General features: G+C 53.1%; 2 protein-coding genes across 8 annotated transcripts in view; one reads left to right on the forward strand and one right to left on the reverse strand.

Annotated features, from left to right (window-relative positions):
* The window catches only part of ZBTB4 (zinc finger and BTB domain containing 4), a 32,566-nt gene extending 20,175 nt beyond the window's left edge, over nucleotides 1-12,391 (reverse strand). Inside the window, exon 1 of one of the 3 annotated variants that reach the window (XM_082197511.1) lies at nucleotides 12,254-12,391. The gene's annotated coding sequence lies outside the window, so the exon portion shown is untranslated. The other 2 variants (XM_082197512.1, XM_082197513.1) reach the window with 2 other exon arrangements.
* Nucleotides 10,096-21,076, forward strand: SLC35G6 (solute carrier family 35 member G6; the record flags this gene model as incomplete). Of its 5 annotated transcripts, none has more annotated exons than XM_082197759.1 (2): nucleotides 10,096-10,467; nucleotides 19,308-21,076. In XM_082197759.1, one exon carries the CDS (start codon nucleotides 19,348-19,350, stop codon nucleotides 20,413-20,415), a length of 1,068 nt encoding a protein of 355 aa, XP_082053885.1. In that variant the 3' UTR covers nucleotides 20,416-21,076. The 5 variants fall into 5 exon arrangements, with proteins under 5 accessions (XP_082053885.1, XP_082053883.1, XP_082053882.1 ...); XM_082197757.1 differs by lacking the exon at nucleotides 10,096-10,467 and adding an exon at nucleotides 10,843-10,981; XM_082197756.1 differs by lacking the exon at nucleotides 10,096-10,467 and adding an exon at nucleotides 12,330-12,523.
* Between the last annotated feature and the right edge of the window lie 6,046 nt (nucleotides 21,077-27,122).

Raw genomic sequence — 27,122 nt, forward strand, 5'->3', positions numbered from 1 at the left:
TTTCCACTAGCTTTGGGCCACAAACGGCTGCCTGCCCCTCTAAAACGAAGCCCTGGATTCGAATCCAGAACCCTCAGAAGGCCTTGCTGCGGCTCCAGCAGGCCCGGGTTCAATTCTGCTTCTAAGGACAAGATGCAAAATTTCGCTGTGTGATCTCAAGCCCTGGCTCCCTTCCCACCGGACTCCGCTTTCAGAAAACCCCAAAGTCAAGGGATATCCTAGGTGCTGCCCAGCCCACAGATTTCCCCTCCCGGAATCGAAGCCCCCACCATGTTTCCCCGCGAGCGGTGGGGAGAGCTGAGCCTCCGAGCTTGCGCAGCCAAAGGAACCCGATCCTCTGCCATTTCCGGAGAGCCTGTGATCTCAGCAGCGCCGACTGCCTTGTGTTAACATCCTCCCTCCCCAGCTTAGCACTAGAAGAATGCAGAAAGGCAGGCAGGCAGAGAGGGCGGAAGAGGAGAGAGAAATTAAAAGCCCTTCCTGGCTGCCAGAGAGGCCACAGCCTCCAAAAGTCACTGCCTGACGGGTCCAGGCAGCGTAACCTTTGCTGCGCAACAGGCCGGGGGCGCGGGGATCGCTGCGATCAGGCCTGCGTCAGCCTGTGTGTGTCAGGATCTGCAGTCGGGTGTTAGAGAAGGGTGTACTCAAAGACGGGGACGCGATCCGCCACACCGACACCGTCGGGCCGAAAGGGGCTTCAGGTGTCTTGGGTGTCAGCTGCAAAAAGGGGGGGCTGCGCGGTTGCGCATTCCTCTGCAAAACGACGGGTGTTATGTGTCCATAGGGAGAAAGCCAGACGCTGTTTCGGTATGTGGGTCAGGCCGAGAGGCCGAGAAGCGTCACCCAGTTGGATTCGGCCTGCGCGGGGAGCCCTCAGTAGCGGGGTTTCTACGCCTGGCGCGCAGCGGGCATGATGCGATTCCAGAACGGGCAATGTGGTCGGGAGCGCGAGATGACCACGGCCAGGATGGAGTGTGTCCGGCACAGGCAGATATCTCGGAGGGTGCGCTTCTGGAGACTGGAGGAAAAGAGGGGTGACAGGGTTGCATTCTGTGTCGATTTTGCAGGAAATCTGGAATATAACGGCACTATGGTTTTCCCAGTAGTGATGTACGGAAGTGAGAGCTGGACCATCAAGAAGGCTGATCGCCAAAGAATGAATGCTTTTGAATTCTGGTGCTGGAGGAGACTCTTGAGAATCTCACGGACTGCAAGAAGATCAAACTTCTTCATTCTGAAGGAAATCAGCCCTGAATGCTCACTGGAAGGACAGATCCTGAAGCTGAGGCTCCAAGACTTTGGCCACCTCATGAGAAGAGAAGACTCCCTGGAAAAGACCCTGATGTTGGGAAAGATGGAGGGCCCAAGGAGAAGGGGATGACAGAGGACGAGATGGTTGGACAGTGTTCTCAAAGCTACTAACATGAGTTTGACCAAACTGCGGGAGGCAGTGGAAGACAGGAGGGCCTGGCGTGCTCTGGTCCAGGGGGTCACGAAGAGGCGGACACAACTAAACAACAATAATGTGCATCATCGGAGCCGCACGAAAAGAAGGCCGTCGTGAGTTTTTCTGCGCATCTTACAGCCACAGTCTGATGGGAGAGGTCTTAGATCTGAGTTCAATGCAGCGCAGAGGTCAAGGGTTCAGAAAAAGTGGTAGGGCACGTGCTATGTGGCGCAGTCGGGTACAATTCTGGCGAAGCGCCGAGTCAAATCAGGGGGTGTATGTGAAAAAACAAGTATGCATCTGCATGCATCAGAGGGGAAATCGCAAGGGGTGCAAGTCAGCTGTAGTTAAGGTGGAAGGGGGGTGTTGATGGACAGCCGCCTGTGCGTCAGGCAGAGTCCAGCCGATGCTGTTCTGGAGCTAATAAATAACTCTGACGGATTATTTTTCCCTTTCAAGCAAAGACAAGAAAATCGCTTCCAAAGCCAAAGGAAGTAGCCGAGCGCTCGCAAATCATTAACCGAAAAACAACACCAGGCGTCGCCATAGAAACACCAAACACTTCGGCTCTTTTTCCTCGGCAAAGGAAGTCGCTTACGACCCTGACAGAGGCTTGGAGTCCTCCTGGGCAAAAGCCAACAGCTCCGAGAGGGGCAGGAGAGGTCCTGCTGCATAGCTACAAGATCTCGAACTCAGGTCCTGGAAAAAGGGATGAAAGGCTCCTGGGGATATTGACACAACTGCTTATTTGGGAGGAAATAAAAGCAAATGTCAGCGCAGACTCATGACAACCATGGCCAATGCGTACGTCAGCAAGCAAAGGCACGGAAGCGATGCTGAGCTGTGATTGGCCAAATCGTCCATGACGTCATGCCAGTTCCTTCGTCTCCTCCAACGCAACACGCCACCACGGCCCCCGTTTTTTACAGGGACTAAAGAAAAACTGGCTAAGAAAACACACTCAACGTTCTACGGATGCACACAGTGTTAAAAATAAAAACCGCAGCAATAGGCCTGTTTGCACATTTCCACAGGCAAACCCCACAGCGAACCCAGTGCAAAGAATGTGCTAAAAAATGAAAAACAACCCAGGGATTGCAAGATCTCTCTGCCACAAAAAGCCTTCCGAGGGCCCGCAGATGATGCTGTCGCGTACTGGAATGTCTTAAGGTGCTTGCAGGACCCAAAATCTTCACCCAGCGGCAATGCGCGAGCAAAGCACATAAGGATGCAGAAACATGCATTCCATCATTGGGCGTGGGAATAAAGGGAAGGAGAGTGACCCAGAAACGCTCTGAAAGATGTTTGGGGCTGAGCTACAACCTGCTGCCTTGTGCAACCAGACGCTGGTGGGGAGGGCATGGGTCTTGAAATAGCAAGGACCACACCTCCCTCAAGCAAAATCATCACCTCCCAGTCCCTCCAGACCAGGTTAAAGGTAAAGGTAAAGGGACCCCTGACCGTTAGGTCCAGTCGTGGCCGACTCTGGGGTTGTGGCGCTCATCTCGCTTTATTGGCCGAGGGAGCCGGCGTACAGCTTCCGGGTCATGTGGCCAGCATGACTAAGCCGCTTCTGGTGAACCAGAGCAGCACACGGAAACGCCGTTTACCTTCCCGCCGGAGCGGTACCTATTTATCTACTTGCACTTTTGACGTGCTTTCGAACTGCTAGGTTGGCAGGAGCAGGGAATGTACAACGGGAGCTCACCCCGTCACAGGGATTCGAACCGCTGACCTTCTGATCAGCAAGCCCTAGGCTCTGTGGTTTAGACCACAGCGCCACCTGCGTCCCTAAGGGGTGTGTAAAGTAAAGGTAAAGGGACCCCTGACCATTGGGTCCAGTCGTGGCCGACTCTGGGGTAGCGGCGCTCATCTCGTTTTATTGGCCGAGGGAGCCGGCGTACAGCTTCCGGGTCATGTGGCCAGCAGGACTAAGCCGCTTCTGGCGAACTAGAGCAGCGCACGGAAACGCCGTTCACCTTCCCGCCAGAGCGGTACCTATTGAGCTGCTAGGTTGGCAGGAGCAGGGACCGAGCAACGGGAGCTCACCCAGTTGCGGGGATTCGAACCGCCGACCTTCTGACCGGCAAGTCCTAGGCCTAGGCTCTGTGGTTTAACCCACAGCACCACCCACGCCACCAGACCAGGTTACACACACCCCTGGCCAAAATACACAACTCAATAATGCACTGAATTGCCCCTCTGAACAACTGAATATGCACAATTAACAACTATACCTATAAGTAACAAAACATGTTGTTTTGTAAACAGAGGTTGTTTTTAAACCTCTGGTTGGGAGCCGCCCAGAGTGGCTGGGGAAACTCAGCCAGATGGGCGGGGTATAAATAATAAATTATTATTATTATTATTATTATTAAAAGTCAAAAAACGACTTGCTTCATTCTGTATTTTTGGGTGGCAGTCAATGCTTCTTCGAATACGCCTGCTGAAATTAAGGGACAATGCTAACTTGGGTTTAGTAATTTATATGGGGCTACTCAGAGTAGGACGACCCGTCGTCTTTCTCCTCTTCTACTTTGAGAGCCACTAAAGTGGTGCGACAATATTTAAAGGTAAACACACAAACAGAAGCTCCAAAGCAATTCTGTTGTTGTTTTTCATTTCATTTCTATACCCCTGTACAGTTTAACGAAACGATCTCAAAGCGGTTTGCAGCACGTTAAACATCAAATAAAACCATCTGGAATAAAAGCAACTGCAAGCGTCAAGGAAAATATTCCAGATCTTTTCTAAGTGGCGTTTTGCTTTCCCCATATTCATTTACCTACTTAATTTCTAGAGCTGCCCCATAGCAGAAGGACTCTAGGAAGGCAGTGGGGTGTTGTGGTTAGAGCAGGGGTCAGCAGACTTTTTCAGCAGGGGGCTGGTCCACTGTCCCTCAAACCTTGTGGGGGGACCAGACTATATTTTGAAAAAATAAATAAAAATGAACGAATTCCTATGCCCCACAAATAACCCAGAGATGCACTTTAAATAAAAGCACACATTCTACTCATGTAAAAACTCCAGGCAGGCCTCACAAATAACCCAGAGATGCATTTTAAATAAAAGGACGCATTCTACTAATGTAAAATCGCGCTGATTCACGGACTGTCCGCTGGCTGGATTGAGAAGGCGATTGGGCCTTAGTTTGCCTTCCCATGGGTTAGACTGCAGGCTTCCTCAACCTTGGCCCTCCAGATGTTTTGGGACTACAACTCCCACGCACCCTAGCTAGCAGGACCAGTGGTCAGGGATGATGGGAATTGTAGTTTCCAAACATCTGAAGGGCTGAGGTTGAGGAAGCCAGGGTTAGTGTGTCGGACTGGGACCTGGGAGATGTGGGTTCAAATCCCCACTCAGTCATGAGGCTCCCGGGGGGGACGGACCTGGGACTCAGTCGCAGCCTCTTCGCCTACCTTTCAGGGTCGTTGTGGGGATTAATTTAGCTGGGGGGGGGAGCAGTAAATGAGCTCTTCTGCTCACCTGTTTGGACCAGCCAGAGGGGGATGTATGCCGCCAACTAAGCGCCTAGAGATCTCCACGGAGCTGCAATTGGACCCACACCAGTCACAGAACACGCCCAGCTGATCACTAACACTGGTTGTGGGGCACTGTCTCCCACAGTCTCCCCAAAACCTCCGCCCTACGGGAAAGCCTGCAAGCAGATTTGCCATTCTGAACCCCAAACCTGTGTTACTTTTATTGCTGTTAACCACTCTGAGCCCAGCTTCGGCTGGGGAGGGATATGAAGAAATTATTATTATTATTATTATTATTATTATTATTATTATTATTAAACCCTCCCAACTCTCTCCTCGGAAAAAACACACGGATGACAAGAAGGGTGTGTGTGTGATACCCAACCCCTTTAAAATAACTTTTTAAGAGTAACCAGGATGTGCGTGTGGAAGAGCGGCACACCCCTGGCGGGGAACGATCTTGCATTGCGGGGGGCTGGACAAGATGACCCCGCTGGACCCCCAAATTCCATCCCTGCAGCGATTCTGGGAATAGGCGCTCCGATTCAGAAGCACGTACATCCAGGAGCACGGAGGAACAGTTCGGAAGCGCCTTATATACATCAAATCCTCTTAACACCCATCTTTAAAGTTGTGTTCCATGTCCTGGAGTCAGGCCATGGGTAGGCAACCTAACGCCCGGGGGCCGGATGCGGCCCAATCGCCTTCTCAATCTGGCCCACGGACGGTCGGGAAATCAGCGTGTTTTTACAAGAGTAGAATGTGTCCTTTTATTCAAAATGCATCTCTGGGTTATTTGTGGGGCATAGGAATGTGTTCATTTCCTCCCCCAAATATAGTCCGGCCCCCACAAGGACTGAGGGACAGTGGACTGGCCCCCGGCTGAAAAAGGTTGCTGACCCCTGGGCTAGATGATTCATAATCCTGCGAAACTGGACTTGCCTGGCGTTTTGACATGAGTAGAACGTGTCCTTTTATTTAAAACGCATCTCTGGGTTATTTGTGGGGCATAGGAATGTGTTCATTTCCTCCCCCAAAAAATATAGTCCGGCCCCCCACAAGGTCCGAGGGACGGTGGACCGGCCCCCGGCTGAAAAAGGTTGCTGACTCCTGTCCTAGGAGCCCGTCATGCAAGGTTTCGGTTTTGAGCGAAGGCCTGGAAGACACACACACACACACACACACCCCAGCTGGGATGCTTTGCCTGGAAGAATGACCTTTTCGGAGAGAGAGGCAGAGCGTGTTTCTGCTAGCTAGCAAACAAGCAAGGAGCGAGGCAGCATGAAACCGAAGGCCGAGGGGAAAAACAACAAGAAGCCAGCCCTAACAATGGAGATCAGAAGGAGTCTGGAAGCCCTCCAGGGAAAACAGAGCCCAGCCCGGCCACAGCATCCCCTGGAAATGCCCTCCGCCAGGGCTGGCACCAGGACAAGATGGCTGCCGGCCGGCCACGCAGGGGCCCCTCCGTGTAAAATGGAAACCGCGGGCAAATCTTGCGGGACCCGGTCTATTCTCCCTACAAAATATTCACACACACACACACGTAACATTCCCTGGTTTCCTATTCTGGGCTTAGGCCTTGTTTTGCTCCAAAATACTGGCGTTAAAACAGATAGTATGTGGAAATGAGAGAGCAATGCGGCCCTCCAATTCCTCCTATGTGGCCCGCGAAACGCTCCCAGGCCACACCTCCTTTCTCCAGGCCACGCCCCTCGCCAGGCCAGCTTGCTTGGCACCCATCCTTTATACCCCGCCCATCTGGCTGAGTTTCCCCAGCCACTCTGGGCGGCTTCCAATCAAGTGTTAAAAACACTTTGAGGTTGAATCCTGACAAGACAGAAGTACAGTTTTGGGGGGACAGGGAGCAGGTGGGTGTGGGGGACTCCCTGGTCCTGAATGGGGCAACTGTGCCCCTGAAGGACCAGGTGCGCAGCCTGGGAGCCATTCTGGACTCACCGCTGTCCACGGAGGCGCAGGTTAATTCTGTGTCCAGGGCAGCTGTCTACCAGCTCCATCTGGTACGCAGGATGAGACCCTCCCTGCCCCTAGACTGTCTGGCCAGAGTGGTGCATGCTCTAGTTATCTCTCACTTGGACTACTGCAATGTGCTCTACGTGGGGCTACCTTTGAAGGTGACCCAGAAACTACAACTAATCCAGAATGCGGCAGCTAGACCGGTGACTGGGAGCGGCTGCAGAGACCACATAACACCGGTCTTGAAAGACCTACATTGGCTCCCAGTACGTTTCCGAGCACAATTCAAAGTGTTGGTGCTGACCTTGAAAGCCCTAAACGTCCTCAAAGGCCCAGTATCCCTGAAGGAGCATCTCCACCCCCATCGTTCAGCCCAGACATTGAGGTCCAGCTCCGAGGGCCTTCTGGTGGTTCCCTCGCTGCGAGAAGTGAGGTTACAGGGAACCAGGCAGAGGGCCTTCTCGGTGGTGGCGCCCACCCTGTGGAACGCCCTCCCTTCAGATGTGAAGGAAATAAGCAGCTATCTTCTCTTTAAAAGACATCTGAAGGCAGCCCTGTTCAGGGAAGTTTTTAATATTTAAAGCTGTATTGTTTTTAACACTCGATTGGGAGCCACCGAGAGTGGCTGGGGAAACTCAGCCAGATGGGCGGGGTATAAATAATAAATTATTATTATTATTATTATTATTATTATTATTATTATTATTATTATCCTTTACCCGGTGTAGCGGCTAAGTGACCGACTGAGCTACGATCAGCAGGTCCTGGGTTCAAATCTCGCCTCTTCCATGAACTCAGAGGGGGCGTTAGCCCAACCGTTCTCTCTCAGTCCTCAATCCTCCCACCTGCAAAATGGGGGCGGGCGGGGAAGAGCGATAACAGTGATTTACCTCACCTGCGCATCCGTCTGGTTCAGCAACATTTTCGTGAGAATTATGGCACGGTTCTTTATTTTTAAAGCATACCTTTCCCTCTTTTAAAAGGATTGTGGGTTTTTAATGTTAAAAGGTCCAAAACGCATTGAACCCCAAGGGCTGAAAAGGGGCTGCGTCATGTCTGTTTATTTTCTAGCTCAGTTGGTTCAGCACGAGACTCTTAATCTCAGGATTGTGGGTTCGAGCCTCACGCTGGGCCAAAATGGGCACTGCAGCGGGTTGGTCTAGATGACCCTCGGGGGGTCCCTTCCAACTCTGGAAATCTGCGATTCATTGCCTTTAGATCCCACCTTTCCTTCAAAGAGCTCAAGCTGGCATGGACAGCTCTTCGCCGTGACATCCTCGCCGCGACCCTGAGAGACAGGCTGGCCTGAGAGCGAGGGACGGGCCCAAGGTCACCCAGCCAGCTTCACGACCAAGCTGCCTGGCTTTGGCAAACCTTTCCTTGCCGCTTGGCCTGCGCCAGCCCTGCAGTCCTCCGGGGAGTGGGCCACACTCGGGCCGGGAGCAGGGCTGCAGGGGCCACATGCTTCCCCCAGAAAAAAAATTCGCAACAACATGCATCTTAAAAACAGGTCCCTTCGACCGAAGGAAAGCAAGCCGCTGTTTTCTACCCTTTGCCGATAAGAAGCTAACCCGAAGTGCTTTTTTTTTAATGGGGGGGTGTAGATTTGCACGCAATCTTCCCCCGTCGCATCGCAGACCCTTCAAAAGCTCACAGACAAACACAGAAGCTGGGGTCTCCACAGCACTGCCTCAAGGGACGGGGCCATTTTCGCGCTGTGATTCCTCGCCGCCCCACATGCTCAGATCACGGAGAAGCCCACACGGTATCTCAGGACCCCCAGGCGTTTCTCACAACGGCATTCGGGGCACCCGGAATCACACTGTGCATTGGCAGCAGGGGAGAAACGCACACCGTCGTTCGTAAGCATGTGCGCACCAAAGAGCTCTGCGCACCCAGAAAACACAACAAGCCTCTGGGCTATGCGCTCAATTCGGACATCCGCTCACAGCCACATTCTCCCATGCGCGCGCAGAGGGCTGCTCTTACGGGATCAAGAGGGAACACGCATCCTCATACGTGTCACCTCGTGCGCCCGTGCGTTTGACGGCCCCTCGCTCTCCACCTGCGCGGAGCCCCGGGTGCGAAAGAGACGGCCAGGTCGTGAGAGGGGAAAGCGTGCAGGGGCATCGAATTGGGGCAGAGAAGAGCGTTAAGGGATTGCGGCAGGAGAGAGTGGAACGCAGGTGAGGACCATGCTTACAAACAGTGTGGTGCAGTGGTTAGAGCAGGCACCCCCAAACTTGGCCCTCCAGATGTTTTGAGACTACAATTCCCATCATCCCTGACCACGGGTCCTGCTAGCTAGGGATCATGGGTGTTGTAGGCCAAAAACATCTGGAGGGCTGAGTTTGAGGAAGTCTGGGTTATAGAGTGACGGGCTAAGAGGCTTGGGTTCAAATCCTTTCCCCCCTGCCACCCGCAGCCACGAAGCGACCTTGGGGCCAACCACTGCCTCTCTCAGCCTGCCCTACCTTGCAGGGGTGAATAAACTGGGGGTGTGAAGGACCACGCGTTTGAGTTCCTTGGAAGGCAAGGCGGGGTGGAAAAAAGGAATAAACAGGAGAAATAAACGTGTGAGAACGAGGGCAGGGGGGCGTGTCGAGAGGGTGTGTTCGGTAGCAGAGGGAAGATTTGAGAGGGGAAGAATTTTGTGTGTTTGTGTGTAAGCTTGCGTGCAAGATGTGGCTGTGCGTGTGCGGAAATGACATTGCAACGATGGCCTAAGGGATATGGGGTTATTAAAGCCAGTTTGAGAGGGGGGAAATCCCCAGCCTCGGGGTTTCCTAACGGCGCCGCTAAAAGGAATCTAGATGTGACCCTGATCTTCCCTCCCACTTTACTTCCCGCTGAAAGCTGAGATCGGCCACCAAAAATGTGAAGTATTTCCCCCAACCCCGGCTGAGGAGGGCATGACAGCATACGGAAGTGTGACGGTCCCGTGTTTTCGGCTGAGGAGGAACAAACGGCAGGCCGGCAGCCTTGCCCTAAGCCGGTTGCAAACAGCAGGGCCCTCACGCAAGGCAGTGCGGTATAGTGGTTGGAGACAGAAGGGTTCAACGCTCTACTCAGTCACAAGGCTCGCTGCTGGGTGACCTTGGGACAGTTCCCGGCTCTCGGGCTAGCCTACCTCACAGGGTGGTTGTGAGGAAAAAAGGGAGGGGGAAAGATGGGATACAAATCAATTAATAACGTGACTGTAGGATGACGATGTTAGCTAGGTTTGGCGTGGCACCCAGTGTGGATTTTCTGCCCCGGGCCTAGAAAAATGTCCCGTGTGGCTCGGAGGTTTCTGTTTAGGATTTGGCACGTATTTATGTCCCCGCCGCAGGAGTGGGATAGAGTTAAGACACCGAGAGAAATTCGATATAGGGAGAAAGGGATATAGGGGAAAACAGGTCTGAGGCACGTACAAGGAAGGCAGGCAAAGCGAGAGGGGATAACGGGAAACAGAAAGGGTCTGTGGTGCGCACAAGGCTCTGACAGGCGTGTGGCGAGGTTGTCGTGAGGAACGGCAGCGGATAGCGACACGCACATCCAAGACACGCGAGATGTCTTTTGCAGGTAAATAAACAGGAGATTATGAAGGAAAGAGCCTGTGCCATTAACAGACAATGTTTTTTTCCATCGAGTGGTAGGCTCGGAAGGGACGCCCCCCCCCCCAGGGTCTTCGAGCCCAACCTCCTGCAGTGCAGGGATCGCAGAGATCTAAGGCAAGCTCTGCCAAACTGGTGCCCTCTGGGTGTCTGAGGGCAGCGATGGGGCTGGTGGGAGCCGTAGTCCAAAACATCCGGGAGGCACCAGACTGGCAGGTCTGAGAAATGGCACATGGGCATGTACGTGAGGCAGGGTGCTGAGCGCCTGAAAAGTAGGGGCCACGGCGGTGATCGGCGGGAGGCAAACTCCTGAGGTGCGCCAATCCTGCGCTGTTTTGGGCATGGGATGAGCGCCGCTGGGTCAGGAAAACAACCAGAGCTTCGGCCACGTTAACCCTCAGCGTTCCCTTGCGGAAGAGAGAACCAAGGAGAAGAAGACCAGGCGAAGAGATGAAGAGAGCAGGATCCCTTCTCCTAATGAGGTCACCCTCACAGCCTCTCCCCCCCCTTCCCCGCTGCCCTTCATGTTGGGGTGGGGGGGTGCTGTTGGAGGCTGCCCACCCCCATCCCCAAACACAGATCCTCTTCAAAACTCGCCCTTCCCCAATATTTTTGTATTTTTGCGGCCATGGAAAACATGCCAGCGGAGATCCCTTTTCTAACCCCAAATATCCAGGTCGCCCCGAACACTTCCAAAAAAGGATCCCCCGCTGAGATCCATCGCCTCTCTGTTAACCCATGAGAAGCACAGGAGCGCGTGAGCCTCGCGCGATCCCAGGACCCAAAGAGGAATCGCCCCAAACCGCCGGAGGCACCCGCCGCTGCTCGCCTCCCCAAGCGCGCAGCTCTGCGTGCTAGGATCCCAGATCCAGTGTATAGGATGGCTGCAGAAAAGCCGCGGAATCCTCATTCTCTCTCTATATATATACTGTATATATATATCAGGGTTGCTTCCAGAATTGAAATTAAGGAAGCCAGATCATCCACCACCACAGGCCTGACTTTTCGACCCAGGGGTCCCAAAAATATCCCGGATCGCCCAGGGGTCATTTCCGGAAGAGGTGTTTGGGGAGGGGGTCTCTTCAAGGTCTCCCGTCCACTCCCCCCGCCCCCCTCCAAAAGAGAGAGATCGAAACATGCAACCCGTGGCGAGGATGCTAAATGCGCAGCTTCGCCTCCTCTTTCGCTGCGCCCCTCCCCTCCCCAAAAAAATAACACCCAGCCAAGCACCCCCCTTCCTAAATCCCCGGGCCGACCTCTTCCCGAGCGCCTGGAGAGTTCTAGAACCCCCGCCCTGGCAGGAGGGAAAAACTTTCCCTTTCTTGGGTGGCTGGGTGTGTGTTTTTTTGGGGGGTGTCCCTCGGTTCTTTCCCGGGACTGGCGCGGACCCCCTCCCTCCCCTCCCCAGCTCCGGAGATCCGGATGCCCAATTACGCAGCTGGCTGGAGGGCGGCGCGCCCCGGCGGCGATCTTGGGCGCGCGTCGCGGGGAGGAAAGTGGCGTCGCCGCGCGCCCCGTTTGGACACCCCCTCCCCAAACACCGCGGGGCCCCGGGACGAGCCCCGACAGACCCCAACCCCACCCCGGCTGGCGATCCCGGGGACTAGGCCGCCTTGGAAAAGGGCGCTGGGCTGGGGCCCTCTCCAAGCGCCCGCGGGCAGCCTCGCCCTTGTTTTGCGCGCCCCGAGGGGAGCGCACGGGACCCGGGCGCCTCCGGTGGGAGGCTCCCCCCGTCGGGTCGGCGAGCCCCCTACCTGCGTGTCTGCTGCTGCTGCTGCTGCAGCGGCGCGGCGAGGCAGCCCAAGATGGAGTCTTCTCGCCCCGCCATTCATGCTCGCAGCCTGCTTGGCACGGGACGCCGCTCCCCTCGCTCGCCGCCGCCGCTCCGCGCTCTCCTCTGGCTCCGGCGCTCCGCTCAACCCGCCGCCGCTGCCTCCCCCTCTGACATCATCGCCGAGGCTCAGCCGAATCGGAGCGGCTCAGGCTCGGCGCCGCCACGGCAGCCGCACGCAACTTCGCCCTCGGTGCGGGCCAGCCCTCCGGCCCCCGGGACGCCCCCCAGGAGAAGCCAGCCAGCGAGAGCGCACGTCGGGAGCGCTCGCCTACATCCCGGGGCTGGGGAGGTTGCGGTGCGGGGTGGGAGAAGAGAAGACACGCGCTTCCCAATCACGCGTAACGCGGGGTTTCTCCTCTCTCTCCCCCCGCGTTGGTACCTGCAAAGGGAGGCGCCTCTGATCATGTGCAGAGCGCCTGTAAGCGCAACGCGCTCCGGGGATAGCAGCGGGATAAAGGGGAGAGCGGGGCGGGAGATGCTGTGAAACGGAGCTTGCTCGGAAGTTGGTAGGGTTTCTGGAAGGGGTCACCGAACATGTGCAGAGTGCCTTTTCGCCTCCCGCCTTGCGCATAACCACAACGCATAAACCTCTCCCGGGGATGCCAGCAAAAGAAGAGGGAGAGGGGGCAAATATACTGTGAATTGGGCCTTACTCGCAAGCAAGTAGGGCTACTGAGCATGTACAGAGTTCCTTTCCGCCTTCACGCGTCAGGACGACACAAACTCTCGTCTGGCGTATGCGCATACAAAGGAAAAGAAACGGGGGTGAGTGTAAAATTGGGCTTTCTCGGAAGTAAGTCGGATTTGTGGAAGGTGCCACCCCTTCGCTAGGGCAGCCCTCTGCAAATAGGGCCCCTTGGGGCTTTATCCAAGGCCAGTTCTACTCTGATGGGCACACTGAAATCAATAGGGGCCATGGGTCTGCCCCAAGGAAAACTCAGCCAGCTGCACAACCTTCAACGGGGCTTCTTCCCAGGTATAAAACTGCAGCCTCACAGTGCAAATGTCTAACAAGGGAAATTCAGAGGTCAAAGTCTATTATTATTATTATTAATTGCATTTATATATCCCACATTTTTTCATGCAAGAAGCTCAAGGTGTTGGCCAAGTTTCTCCCCTCCTCATTTAATAACCCCACAACAACAGTAGGTTGGACAGACTGAGAGACACTGATGTCACGACCCACAAGTGATTTGAACCCTGGGTCTCCTATGTCCTGGTCCGACACCCTAACCAACTATACCACAATGATCTACCCTCAAGCATGGATTTATTCTTATCCTTGTTTTATTCTTATCCCAGCTGTACATGAGCTGTGATTGAGCGGGCGAGACCAAGCGTGGGTCAGAAAGGCAGTTTCTGCATGTGGTGTAGAGGGAAGCGAGGGTCAAGGGAGCCCACCTCAGAAGGAAAAATCTCATCTTCCACATCCTCTGCCTTGCGGGATATCTTCAGAAGAAAAGTCTCAGGACTGAGCCCCAAACAGATCTGGAGCGGAGTCCCTAAAATGGTTGGATGGGGCCTTGTAAGCCTCCTTCCGGCAACCGCTGCAGCCAAGCTGGTGTCAATCATCTTGCTCTGCTTTGGACCACATCAGGGGGGTCTTGTCGTCTGAGCAGCCCAGGACCCCCCCACACACTGCCCAGGCTTGTGCCCCAGAGGTCACTTCAGTGCTGCTAACGCAGCGGTTTGGCCTCACCCCTGAAGGCACACTCCATTGTTTTCTGGAGGCAGAAAGATGCCAGCAACAGAGGGGAGCAAAATAATAAAAATAATAAAAATAATTATTATTATTATTTATACTCTGCCCTCCCCAGTCAAGACCGGGCTCAGGGCTGCTAACAGCAGGTATAAAAACAATTGATTCATTGACAGTTTCAATTAACAATTGAAAAGGCGCTCTGCATATGTTTTAAGGCACTCTAGTCCTCATTTGGAAGGAACACGGATGGCACTGTGGGTTAAGCGACAGAGCCTAGGGCTTGCCGATCAGAAGGTCGGCGGTTCGAATCCCCGTGACGGGGTGAGTTCCCGTTGCTCAGTCCCTGCTCCTGCCCACCTAGCAGTTCGAAAGCACATCAAAGTACAAGTAGATAAATAGGCACCGCTCCGGCGGGAAGGTAAACGGCGTTTCTGTGCGCTGCTCTGGTTCGCCAGAAGCGGCTTAGTCATGCTGGCCACATGACCCGGAAGCTGTACACCGGCTCACTCGGCCAGTAAAGCGAGATGAGCGCCGCAACCCCAGAGTCAGCCACGACTGGACCTAATGGTCAGGGGTCCCTTTACCCTTTACCTAGTCCTCATTTGAATATTCCAGGCCTTAGTAGCACAGATTCCAGGGGCCTACAGACTGGAGCAAATTAACTCAGGGCTGTTAACTGCTGCGATCTCAGGTGGTTTCTTGCTAGAGAGCCTCTCCAACAGTGTGGTGTAGTGGTTAAGAGCGGTAGTCACGTAATCTGGGAAACCGGGTTCACGTCTCCGCTCCTCCACATGCAGCTGCTGGGTGACCTTGGGCCAGTCACACTTCTTTGAAGTCTCTCAGCCCCACTCACCTCACAGAGTGTTTGTTGTGGGGGAGGAAGGGAAAGGAGAATGTTAGCCGCTTTGAGACTCCTGAAGGGGAGTGAAAGGCGGGATATCAAATCCAAACTCTTCTTCTTCTTCTTCTTCTTCTTCTTCTTCTCCCAGCCTAGTGCTCTGCAAATGTTTCGGCCCACACCTCCGGCAAGCACAGCCTTGTATTCCAAAAACACCTGGAGGGCATTGCGTTGCAGAGCCCTGGAGGGGAGGAAAAAGCCATTCCCTCATCCATCATCCCATATAACTTCCTTTGGGGTAGACCTGTTCATCCCTTGCAGGTGTCTAGGAAGTGTCATCCAGCCTGGGGGAAGAGGCCCTGAGGGCGTGATGTCATAGTGGCGCAGGCAGACAGGATGACATCACAATTTCTGCCAGGCGAGGGAGCCAGGCTAGGCGATTGAGGCGGCGGCTTGTTTGTACGGTGGCTGTGAAGGTAGGTGGGGGCTGGGAGAGTTGGGGAGGGCTCCTTCTCCTTCCTCCTCCTCCATCCCCTGCTCTCCGAGTCAGGGGAAAAAAGAGGACTTCAGAAATGGTGACTCTCTCCCCCCGCCCCCCCACTTTGTGGCACCCAGAGTACTAGATTCCCACCCTTCTAGAACCCAGGCATAGAACCCAGACACCCGGACGACAGATACCGCAAGAAGGGAGGTAGGGTCAGATCAGTGTGGGAGAGAAAGGGGGTTGCTTATAGTCACACACACACACTCCTGACCCAAGGAAACATGGAGGAAGAGTTCCGATTCTTTGGTTTACCTGCGTTGAATATAGAAATCCCCGGGTTCAGACTTGGACGGCACGTCAAGGTAGGGCTGGGGGTGAAATCTGTCTGAAATCAGGGACAACACTGAGCTGGACGGACCATTGTGGTCCAATTTGGGCAGCTTTCTGCGTGAGAAAATCCCTGCCCCGTGCAAGATCACAGGATGCCCTTGGCTCACTGCTCCCCAAACCCAACCCAGGAATATTAGGCAGGTGGTTGAGCTCCAGAAAGGAAAGGTAGACTTCAAAGAGAACCGCTGGGTATGTGGCGTAATGGTTAGAGTGTCGGACTGTGGTTTGGGAGACCAGGGTTCAAAACATAGCTGTCAAGTGTCCCTTATATGGCGGGACAGTCCCTTATCCCAGCGCCATGTCCCGCTGCTGTCCCTTATTGATGAGGCTTCATTTGGCTGCTGGCTGGGCTTTCTGCCTTTGGTTCAGAGGGGCTCAGAAGTTGAACATACCTGTGCCTGGAAAATCCCTTATTGTGGCTGCTGATCCCTTATTTTCGGGGCTGCTGATCCCTTATTTTCAAATCTGTAAGTTGACAGCTATGGTTCGAACCCTTCATGGCTGTGAAGCTCAGTGGGTGACCGCGGGGCCTGCCTCCCGTCTCTCAGTCTAACGTACGTCACAATGTGGCACGGGGTTCGGCTAAATGACCCGTGGGTCCCCTTCCAACTCTACAATTCTATGAATCTGAAGTTGCTGTTGTGATAAAATGGGGATGAGAATGATGCGGCCCACCTTGAGATAAGGTGCTATGAAAATGGAATGAATAAAGAAAACTCGTATTAAGAACAAAAACAGATTATAAGGGGAAACTAGGAAGAAGGCAGGACGCGGGTGGCGCTGTGGGTTAAACCACAGAGCCTAGGGCTTGCCAATCAGAAGGTCAGCAGTTCGAATCCCCGCAATGGGGTGAGCTCCTGTTGCTCGGTCCCTGCTCCTGCCAACCTAGCAGTTTGAAAGCACATCAAAGTGCAAGTAGATAAATAGGTACCACTCCGGCGGGAAGGTAAACAGTGTTTCCGTGCGCTGCGCTGGTTCGCCAGAAGCAGCTTAGTCATGCTGGCCACATGACCCGGAAGCTGGACGCCGGCTCCCTCAGCCAATAAAGCGAGATGAGCGCCGCAACCCCAGAGTCGGTCACGACTGGACCTAATGGTCAGGGGTCCCTTTACCTTTAGGAAGAGGGCAGATAGCAGACAATTGGGGGGGGGTCATTGATGGAAAGCAATTGAGAAAGCTGGTCCAATGGTCCAGTCCTAGCCCTGGCACAGCATTGGGGAACTGGCTGCAGAATCCACCACCTATGCCAAAAGCCCAGCAGGGTACAGTTAAACTGTGGAACTCCATGCCACAGTAGGCAGTGATGGCCACCCATCAGAAGAGGAATGGGCAAGTTCCTGGAGGAGTAAGGCTATTTTTGGGAGCTACTAGCAACAGCGCCTATGCCGTGTCTCCACAACTGAAGGCAGCTGGGCTTCTGAATGCCAGTTGCTGGAAAACGCAGGAAGGCAGAGGACTCTTGAGTTCGAATCCTGATTGCAGGTTTCCCACAGCATAGCCACTGTGGGAACAGGATGCTGGACAGAATGGATCATTGGCTTGACACAGAAGGCTGCTCTTATCCTCTTAACATTTGAAAACGGTCCTCTCAACTCTCCTTAAAGGTAAAGGGACCCCTGACCATTAGGTCCAGTTGTGACCGACTCTGGGGTTGCGGCGCTCATCTCGCTTTACTGGCCGAGGGAGCCGGCGTACAGCCACTCCTGTGGCCAGCAGGACTAAGCCGTTTCTGGCGAACCAGAGCAGCGCACGGAAACGCCGTTTACCTTCTCGCCAGAGCAGTACCTATTTATCTACTTGCACTTTGATGTGCTTTGGAACTGCTAGGTTGGCAGGAGCAGGGATCGAGCAACGGGAGCTCACCCAGCTCTCCTTACTACTACAGTGGTGCCTCGCAAGACGAAAATAATCCGTTCTGTGATTCTCTTCGTCTAGCGGTTTTTTTGTCTTGCGAAGCAAGCCCATTAACGGATTAGAGGATTAGCGCTATTAGCGGCTTTTCAGCTTATCGGATCAGCTGATAAGCGGCTTATTGGCTTAGAAAAAAGGGGGGGAAGGAAAAAACCCCCGCAGGAACTCGCAAGACATTGTCGTCTTGCGAAGCAAGCCCATAGGAGATTCATTTTGCGAAGCACCTCCAAAACGGAAAACTCTTTCGTCTAGCGAATTTTCCGTCTTTCGAGGCATTCGTCTTGCGAGGCACCACTGTACATAAAAAGTTTTAATTTCACATTCGGTTCCAGTGGCATAGCGTGGGTTGCCTGGGCCCGAGGCAAGGCAAGGATCCTCAGCACTGCCTGCCAATAGGCTGCAAGAAAGGGGCAATAGCTCTGCGACCTACACAAGTGGCAGCCGCAGCACCTGTGAGCATTGGGCACAGTGGAGAACAGGAAGAGGGAATGTTCGGGAGCGGGTATCTATCAAAAGCTCGTGCAGAGTATGCCTTCACACCTGTTGTTGCCCATATCCACTCCTCATTCTGCCCGCACAAACATTGGGAGATTTTCTGTGGGGGGGGCATGCTCTTTTTTAGTTATTATTACTATTTTCTCTTTTTTCCTTTGGAAATTTTGTGCCCTTAAGATCTTTGCACCCAGGGCAACCATCCCCATGGCTACGCCACTGCTTGGTTAACTAAGACTCCATTTCTGAGACTCACTGCCCATCTGAGTAGACAAGCAGGAAGGTTTGGATATTCATCAGACTACAAGTTGGGGAATCTGGCTTAAAACCCTAAACTGATGCTTGGGAAATAAGTTATCACTTAAAACAGCCCCAGGCTCTCCTTAAAGGGACCCCTGACCATTACAGTGGTGCCACGCAAGACGAATGCCTCGGAAGACGAAAAACTCGCTAGACGAAAGGGTTTTTCGGTTTTGCGTTGCTTCGCTAGACGAATTTCCCCATGGGCTTGCTTCGAAAGACAAAAACGTCTTGCGCTTTTTTCTTAAAGCCGCTTGAAGAGGCGCAGTTGCAACAGACCGTGCTTCACAAGACGAAAAGCATCGCAAGACGAAAAGACTCACGGAACGAATTATTTTCGTCTTGCGAGGCACCACTGTAGATCCAGTCGTGGCCGACTCTGGGGTTGTGGCGCTCATCTTGCTTTATTGGCCGAGGGAGCCGGCATCCAGCTTCCGGGTCATGTGGCCAGAATGACTAAGCCACTTCTGGCGAACCAGAGCAGCGCACGGAAGCACCGTTTGCCTTCCCGCCAGAGCGGTACCTATTTATCTACTTGCACTTTGAAGTGCTTTCGAACTGCTAGGTGGGCAGAAGCAGGGACCGAGCAATGGGAGCTCACCACGTCATGGAGATTCAAACTGCCAACCTTCTGATCGGCAAGTCCTAGGCTCTGTGGTTTAACCCACAGCGCTACCCGTGTCCCTTTAGTCTCTCCTTGCTTGCAACTTATTTCCGGCTTCACAACACCCCCCCGAGGCGGGCTTGTTTAGAAACCAGGCAGGTGTATAAAAGCTGGCGTTAGAGGTATGCCACTCGGACAGAGACGCCTGGCCTCACTTGCAGCCTCCCTTTGTTTTCCCTGCCCTCTCCTGCAGGTACCCGCTGGCTCCCAGCAATCCCTTGGCACTCCTGCCCATGGCATCTCGCCCGGGGCCCCCCGACCGAGCGGCCTGGACCGTGGCCGACCTGCTGCGGTTCTCTCCCCCGCCCTGCTCCCCGCCGCCCCCGCCACGACGCCCGCTTTGGAACCGCTACCGCCTGTCGGAAAGCATGAAGGGCCTGCTGGTGGCGCTCCTGGGGGGTGGCGTCCCGGCCGGCTTCGTGGCGCCGTTCACCCGAATGGCCAACGAGGCCTCCGGCATCCCTTCGCTGGAGATCCTTCTCTTCCGCTGCATCCTGCACCTCCTCTTTGCGTGCTACCTGCGTTGCCAGAAGGCTCCTTGCTTCGGGCCGCGGGAGGCCCGGCAGCGGACGGTCCTGCACGCCTCCATCAACGTCATCTCAATCGGCTGCGCCTACAGCTCCTTCATGGTGGTGCCCAGCGGGAACGCCGCCACCGTCCGCAAGGGCTCGTCGACCATCTGCTCCGTCCTGCTGGCGCTCTGCATCGAGAACGGCAGCTTGACGGGCTACGACTGGTTCGGCTTGGTGGGCAGCACCCTGGGCCTGATCATCATGGTGGTGCCCGACCTCCTGGACCTCGACAAGAGCACGCAGCTGTACGACACCTTCGGCTATGCCCTGGCCTGCCTCGGAGGGATGGCGCTGGCGCTGGGGCTGGTCATCTTCCGGGCCCTGGACTTCCCGGCCAAGCTGGTGACGGTGGCCTTCCTCTTCGGCGTGGTGGGAAGCCTGGTGTGCTCGCCGGCCATGTTCCTCCTCCAGCAACCCGTCATGCCCCTGGACCCCCTGACCTGGACTTGCGTGGCGGCCATCAGCTTTCTGGCGTTGGTCTCCTTCCTGTGCGCCAGCTACGCCGTCACCAAGGCGCACCCGGCCCTGGTGTGCGCCGTGCTGCACTCCGAGGTGGTGGTGACGCTGGCGGTCCAGTACTACGTCCTGCGCGAAGCCGTCACGCCCTTTGACATCATGGGGGCGGGGGTCATTCTCGGAAGCATAGTCATCATCACGGCCCAGAATATCAGCTGTGACGCGGCCGAAGAGGACGAGGATGCCAGCGTCCAACTGAAGGACAGCACATAGCCGCGGCGAGGCACAAGGTTCGAGCAGACTCCAGGAGGACGGACCGGAAGCAGGGACCTTCCAAAGGACCGGCCAGCGAGGGCGTCGCAGCTTTAAAATCCGCCTGCCCGCCCCCAACGGACAAGATGGCGGTGAGGCTTTGGACGAGGTAGCCGTCCGTTGCCTTTTGGACATCGGTGTGGAAAACGGCCCCAAAACCCAATTACCTTTTCTAAGGAAAGACCAGTGGACTTGGCTGGGACAGCTATTGGGTTTGCCTGCTTCTCAGAAAGCGGGTTCAGGGAAATGCCTAAGCCTGTGGTTTTGGTTTGATTTTTTATTGAGTATTACGATTTTTTATCGTCACAATATCAATCACATCCAAAGGAGGGGGGGAAACACATTTCCCATGTTTCCCCCTCCCGTCACGACTTCCCTAAACTTCGTGGGGGTTTTTTTACATATTAACTTCTCTTGCTTGCTTATAACTTGCTTATAAGGTTTTTACAATAATAATTATTGTTCTCTTTTCATTTTAGCATCATCACCATATTTTCCGTATTTATTCTGTTAATTGTGTTTGGTCGAAACTTGCTAGCGAGTCCATTTCTTTAGATTGTTTCTGTAGGTGTGTCGCAAACGGTTCCCAGTCTTTCTTGAAGTCTGTTGTCCTTGTCTCGAAGCCTTTTCGTTAGCTTTGCCATTTCAGGGTATTCCATCAGTTTTTCTTGCCATTCTTCTTTCGTAGGTACAGTGGTGCCTCGCAAGACGAATGCCTCGCAAGACGGAAAACTCGCTAGACGAAAGAGTTTTCCGTTTTAGAGGTGCTTCGCAAAACAAATCTCCTATGGGCTTGCTTTGCAAGACGAAAATGTCTTGCGAGTTCCTGCGGGGGTTTTTCCCTTCCCCCCCCCTTTTTCTAAGCCGCTAAGCCGCTTATCAGATGATCTGATAAGCTGATAAGCCGCTAAAAGCTGCTAATAGCGCTAATCCTCTAATCCGTCAATGGGCTAGACGAAGAGAATCACGGAACGGATTCTTTTCGTCTTGCGAGGCACCACTGTACCGTATTTTTTACTCTATAAGACGCACCAGACCACAAGATGCACCTAATTTTTGGAGGAGGAAAACAAGAAAAAAATATTCTGAATCTCAGAAGCCAGAACAGCAAGAGGGATCACTGTGCAGTGAAAGCAGCGATCCCTCTTGCCATTCTGGCTTCTGGGATAGCTGTGCAGCCTGCATTCGCTCCATAAGACTCACACACATTTCCCCTTACTTTTTAGGAGGGAAAAAGTGAGTCTTATAGAGCAAAAAATACAGTATTTCTTAACCTGAAATGCCTAGTAAAAAAAGCTTCTGGCCTTTTAACAAAAGTTATCTTAAACATTCTTTTCATTCCATTAGAAATCATTTCCCCATAACTTTTAATTATTTTGCAATTCCACCACATATGGAAAAAAGTGCCTTCTTTTTCTTTACACTTCCAACACTTATTAGAGCCTGTTCTAAACATTTTTGCCATTTTTACAGGTGTGATATACCATCTGTACATCGTTTTCATATAATTCGCTTTTAACAGTATACAGCCAGTACATTTTAAATTCACTTCCAATAATTTCTCCCAGTCTTCCATTAATATGTTGTGCCCACTTAATCATTAACAACAACAACAACAACAAATTTTATTTATACCCTACCCTCCCCAGCCAAGACCGGGCTCAGCGCGGCTAACAACCAATAATAAAAACAAGTTGACTGAAATACAACTTAAAAACAAGATTAAAATACATAAAAATGCAGCCTCATCACAGGAGAAAGGAAAAAAGAAAGAGGGGGAGGGAGTCAAATTGATTCTAAGCCAAAGGCCAGGCGGAACAACTCTGTCTTACAGGCCCTGCGGAAAGAAATCAGATCCTGCAGGGCCCTGGTCTCATGAGGCAGAGCGTTCCACCAGGCCGGGGCCAGTGTTGAAAAGGCCCTGCTTCTGGTTGAGGCTAATCTAACTTCCTTAGGGCCCGGGACCTCTAGGGTGTTGCTATTTATGGACCATAAGGTCCTCCGTGGGGCATACCGGGAGAGGCGGTCCCGTAGGTACGAGGGCCCTAGGCCGTGAAGGGATCTAAAGGTCAAAACCAGCACCTTAAATCTGACCCTGTACTCCACTGGTAGCCAGTGCGGCTGGAAAAGCACTGGGTGAATATGCTCCCATGGCAGAGACCCCGTCAGGAGCCTCGCTGCAGCATTCTGCACCCGCTGGAGTTTCTGGGACAGCTTCAAGGGCAGCCCCGCGTAGAGCGAATTGCAGTAGCCAAGCCTGGAGGTGATGGTCACATTTAACCTCATCTTGGAAACGCCTAACCCTCTGGAACCGGAGACCCAAGGGGTGAGCAGGTGTGTGTCGTCTTTCCCCCTACCTCTGAGAGGGTGGAAAGAATGCTGGAGAGATGTCTCCTTCTCGACTCCCTGCAAAAGGCGTTGCTTTTGTGACGTTGCTTCAGGCCGTCAACATCCTTTTGCAGCGCTGCTTTTATCGCATCCCCGAAAGTGGAAGAGGAGCTTTCTCGCCTTGTAGGCCGGCTGCAACACACACACAGGAAATGGGGGGGGGGGAATTGGTGTCGCATATTCATCTGACACCCATTAGGCCTCTTAGAGGTGGAAAAAGAAGTCAGCTCAGCTGAGCAGAGGACAACTTTGCTGTAAACAAAACCGCAGGAGAAGACAGCCTTCGGATTCTGGGACCGTTTCCTGATGGGTGCGAGGCAGAGGATGGGGAGAGGAAGCAACGGTGGGGTGCGCTGAAGTGAGCACCCCCAAACTGCAGCACGCTTCCCCCGCCTGCAGGAACAGCACCCCAAAAATCAGCTTCAGGAGGGAAGTGGCCAGGGGCTGCCTCCAGCAATTTTTTTGTTGGGGGAAAGGACCACAACACTGGAATCTTTCTGAATTCCATATGAAAACTAGACAGTGCCTGCACTTTGGAAGGCATAGTAATAATAATAATAATAATAATAATAATAATAATAATAATAATAATAATTTATACCCCGCCCTCCCCAGCCAAGGCTGGGCTCAGGGCGGCTAACAAGCAATAATAAAAACAAGTTGAATGAATGCAACTTAAAAACAAGATTAAAATACAACAATTAAAATATTGAAACATTAAAATATTAAAATGCAGCCTCATCACAGGAGGAGAAAGGAAAAAGAAAAAAGAGGGGGAGGGAATCAAATTGGCTCCAAGCCAAAGGCCAGGCGGAACAACTCTGTCTTACAGGCCCTGCGAAAAGAAATCAGATCCCGCAGGGCCCTGGTCTCATGAGGCAGAGCGTTCCACCAGGCCGGGGCCAGTGTTGAAAAGGCTCTGGCTCTGGTTGAAGCTAATCTGACTTCCTTAGGGCCCAGGACATCTAGGGTGTTGCTTACAGAATTTCGGGACATTTGGACATCATACGCAAATTTGTATATCCCTTCTGGTTTGCGGGACGCTTCCAGAAGTTTCTTTCCCAGCTATTATTTTGAGGTCTTTTAAGTTTTTAAGTTACCCAAGTTTTGCAGTCGTTTTGCAGCGGCAACCCTGCGTTTTGCAGTGTGCCCCGCAAACTGAGCAATCGATACGTAAAAGCGGGGTTTGTAGTTAACACCCCAAAATCCGACGGCGTCCGAGTCACTTCAAACCGGTGCCAAAGTTTGGCAATCGCGTTGCAACGTTTTGCAGTGAAACCCCCTGCACTTTACAGCGCCTGGCCAGACTGAGTGTTCATAGTTAATGAAGCCACGGGGAGAGGAAGTTGGGGGGGGACCCCTGATCATTAGATCCAGTCATGGCCGACTCTGGAGTTGCAGCACTCATCTCACTTTATTGGCCGAGGGAGCCAGTGTACAGCTTCCGGGTCATGTGGCCAGCATGACTAAGCCGCTTCTGGCAAACCAGAGCAGCGCACGGAAACGCCGTCTACCTTCCCGCCAAAGCGGTACCTATTTATCTACTTGCACTTTGACGTGCTTTTGAACTGCTAGGTTGGCAGGAGCAGGGGCCGAGCAACGGGAGCTCACCCCGTCGCAGGGATTCGAACCGCCGACCTCCTGATCGGCAAGTCCTAGGCGGTGGATTAAAGGAAGGTGCTGTTCTTCCCGGGTGCTCCTACAACGGCCCCCCCTCTATCTGACACCCTGGGGTACCTATTCTGTGTGGCTATACCACCCAAATGAGCCAAATGGTGGGGCAGAAATGACTCTGCAACCAACTTTAAAAGGTGGTGGTAAGCACACCCAGTGGATGGGCGCAACTAAGTTTTACTCAGAGTAATCCCATTGAAAATGATGGACATAACTTAGTCACACCCATCAATTTCAATGAGTCTGTTTTGAGTAAAAACGTGAGCTGGATGCCACCCCCTTTTCTGGGCTAAGTTCTCAAAAGCGTTGCTCAAAGCACTGGGCCAGGTGCAAGGAAAGGAGAATGGGAGAGGAAATTGCAGGAAACGGGTGGAAATACCTTTGAGAGGCATGTGGCCACTGAAAGGGGAGAATGGAAAAGAAAAGAAAAAGGTCTCCTCTACTTAACAGTCTCCGCATCAGCAAATCCTGCCTGAAATGGGAAGGCTGTCCTGCAGAGAAAATGCCTGCACTGTGAACTATGGAACTCCTTGCCACAAGGAAAATGTTGCGGCAAAAGAACTTGGCATTTTCCAGAGGTGGGTTACTTATCAGCAGAAAGGCTGTGCCTGGAATTCCCAGCCGATTATGCCAAACTCTGCCTCCCATTTGGCGAACAGGTTCAGAAAAGGGCAGTCAAAATAATAATTATAATATTTATAATAATTTATTATTTATACCTCCCCCCCCCCAAATCTGGCTGAGTTTCCCCAGCCACTCTGGGCGGCTCCCAATCGAGTGTTAAAAACAATACAGCATTAAATATTAAAAACTTCCCTAAACAGGGCTGCCTTCAGATGTCTTTTAAAGATAGGATAGCTGCTTATTTCCTTCACACCTGAAGGGAGGGCGTTCCACAGGGCGGGCGCCACTACCGAGATGTGTGGAGAAAAGGAATAGGCCTCTTGTGATATAAGAACCCCATGAATTTGTATGGTGGAAAATACAAGACAGGTGAAAGGAAGGACATCGTTAAACTGCGGAACTCCCTCCCACAAGATCGTAGCGACAGGCACCCATTTAGGCGGCTTCGAAGGCCGTGTGCCCCAGAATAACACCACTTTCTAGGCACCACACATGCTCCAGTCTTGCTTGTGGGCATTTGGTGGGCATCTGGCCACTTAGAGAACACAGTGGGGTCCCCTGGGCCTGATCTGTATGCAAGCATCGTATACGTTATTGTGGCTGATGGGAGTTGCCATGCAAGTAGGAGTAAGACGCGGGTGGCGCTGTGGGTTAAACCACAGAGCCTAGGACTTGCCGATCAGAAGGTTGGGGTTCGAATCCCTGTGACGGGGTGAGCTCCCGTTGCTCGGTCCCTGCTCCTGCCAACCTAGCAGTTCGAAAGCACGTCAAAGTGCAAGTAGATAAATAGGTACCATTCTGGTGGGAAGGTAAACGGCGTTTCCGTGCACTGCTCTGGTTTGCCAGAAGTGGCTTGGTCATGCTGGCCACATGATCCGGAAGCTGTACGCTGGCTCCCTCGGCCAGTAAAGCGAGATGAGCGCCACAACCCCAAAGTCGGCCATGACTGGACCTAATGGTCAGGGGTCCCTTTACCTTTACTTTAGTAGTAAGCAGAGGAAGGCTGGGGTGAGGTACATCTGATGCAAAGTTTGCACTTTAGCGTAAGAACACAGTTTGGCCATAGCTTGGCCAGGTCTGGGTTCACTTAGCCCAACGGTCTATAAATTAATCTGGAACTCTGTTAGAGGCCACGTCACTAAACGGACTCTGCAGCACCCAGGCCACAAATTTCTCACCCCACTGCTGAACAAGGAAACAGCAGAAGTTCCCTTCGTAGGGTAGGACCCAAACCAATGGATTCAGATTACAGTGGTACCTTGGTTGTCGAACTTAAATCCGTTCCGGGAGTTTGTTCGACTTCTGAAACCGTTCGAAAACCAAGGCACGGCTTCTGATTGGCTGCAGGAGCTTCCTGCACTCAAAAATAAAAATTTATTATATATACCCCGCCCATCTGGCTGGGTTTCCCCAGCCACTCTGGGCGGCTTCCAACAAAACCCTACAATACTCTATTAAACATTAAAAGCTTCCCTAAACAGGGCTGCCTTCAGATGTCTTCTAAAAGTCTAGTAGTTGTTTTTCTCTTTGACATCTGGTGGGAGGGCGTTCCACAGGACGGGCGCCACCACTGAGAAGGCCCTCTGCCTGGTTCCATGTGTCATGGCTTCTCGCAGCAAGGGAACCACCAGAAGGCCCTCAGAGCTGGACCTCAGTGTCCGGGCTGAACGATGGGGGTGGAGACGCTCCTTCAGGTATACTGGGCCTTTGAGGCCGTTTAGGGCTTTCAAGGTCAGCACCAACGCTTTGAATTGTGATCGGAAACGTCCTGGGAGCCAGTGTAGGTCCTTCAAGACTGGTGTTATGTGGTCTCGGCGGCCACTCCCAGTCACCAGTCTGACTGCCACATTCTGGATTAGTTGTAGTTTCCAGGTCACCTTCAAAGGTAGCCCCACGCAGAGTGCATTGCAGTAGTCCAAGCAACAGATAACCAGAGCATGCACCACACTGGCGAGATAGTCTGTGGGTAGGTAGGGTCTCAT

The sequence above is a fragment of the Podarcis vaucheri genome (assembly GCF_965113315.1).
Source record: "Podarcis vaucheri genome assembly, chromosome: 13".
NCBI lineage: Eukaryota > Metazoa > Chordata > Lepidosauria > Squamata > Lacertidae > Podarcis > Podarcis vaucheri.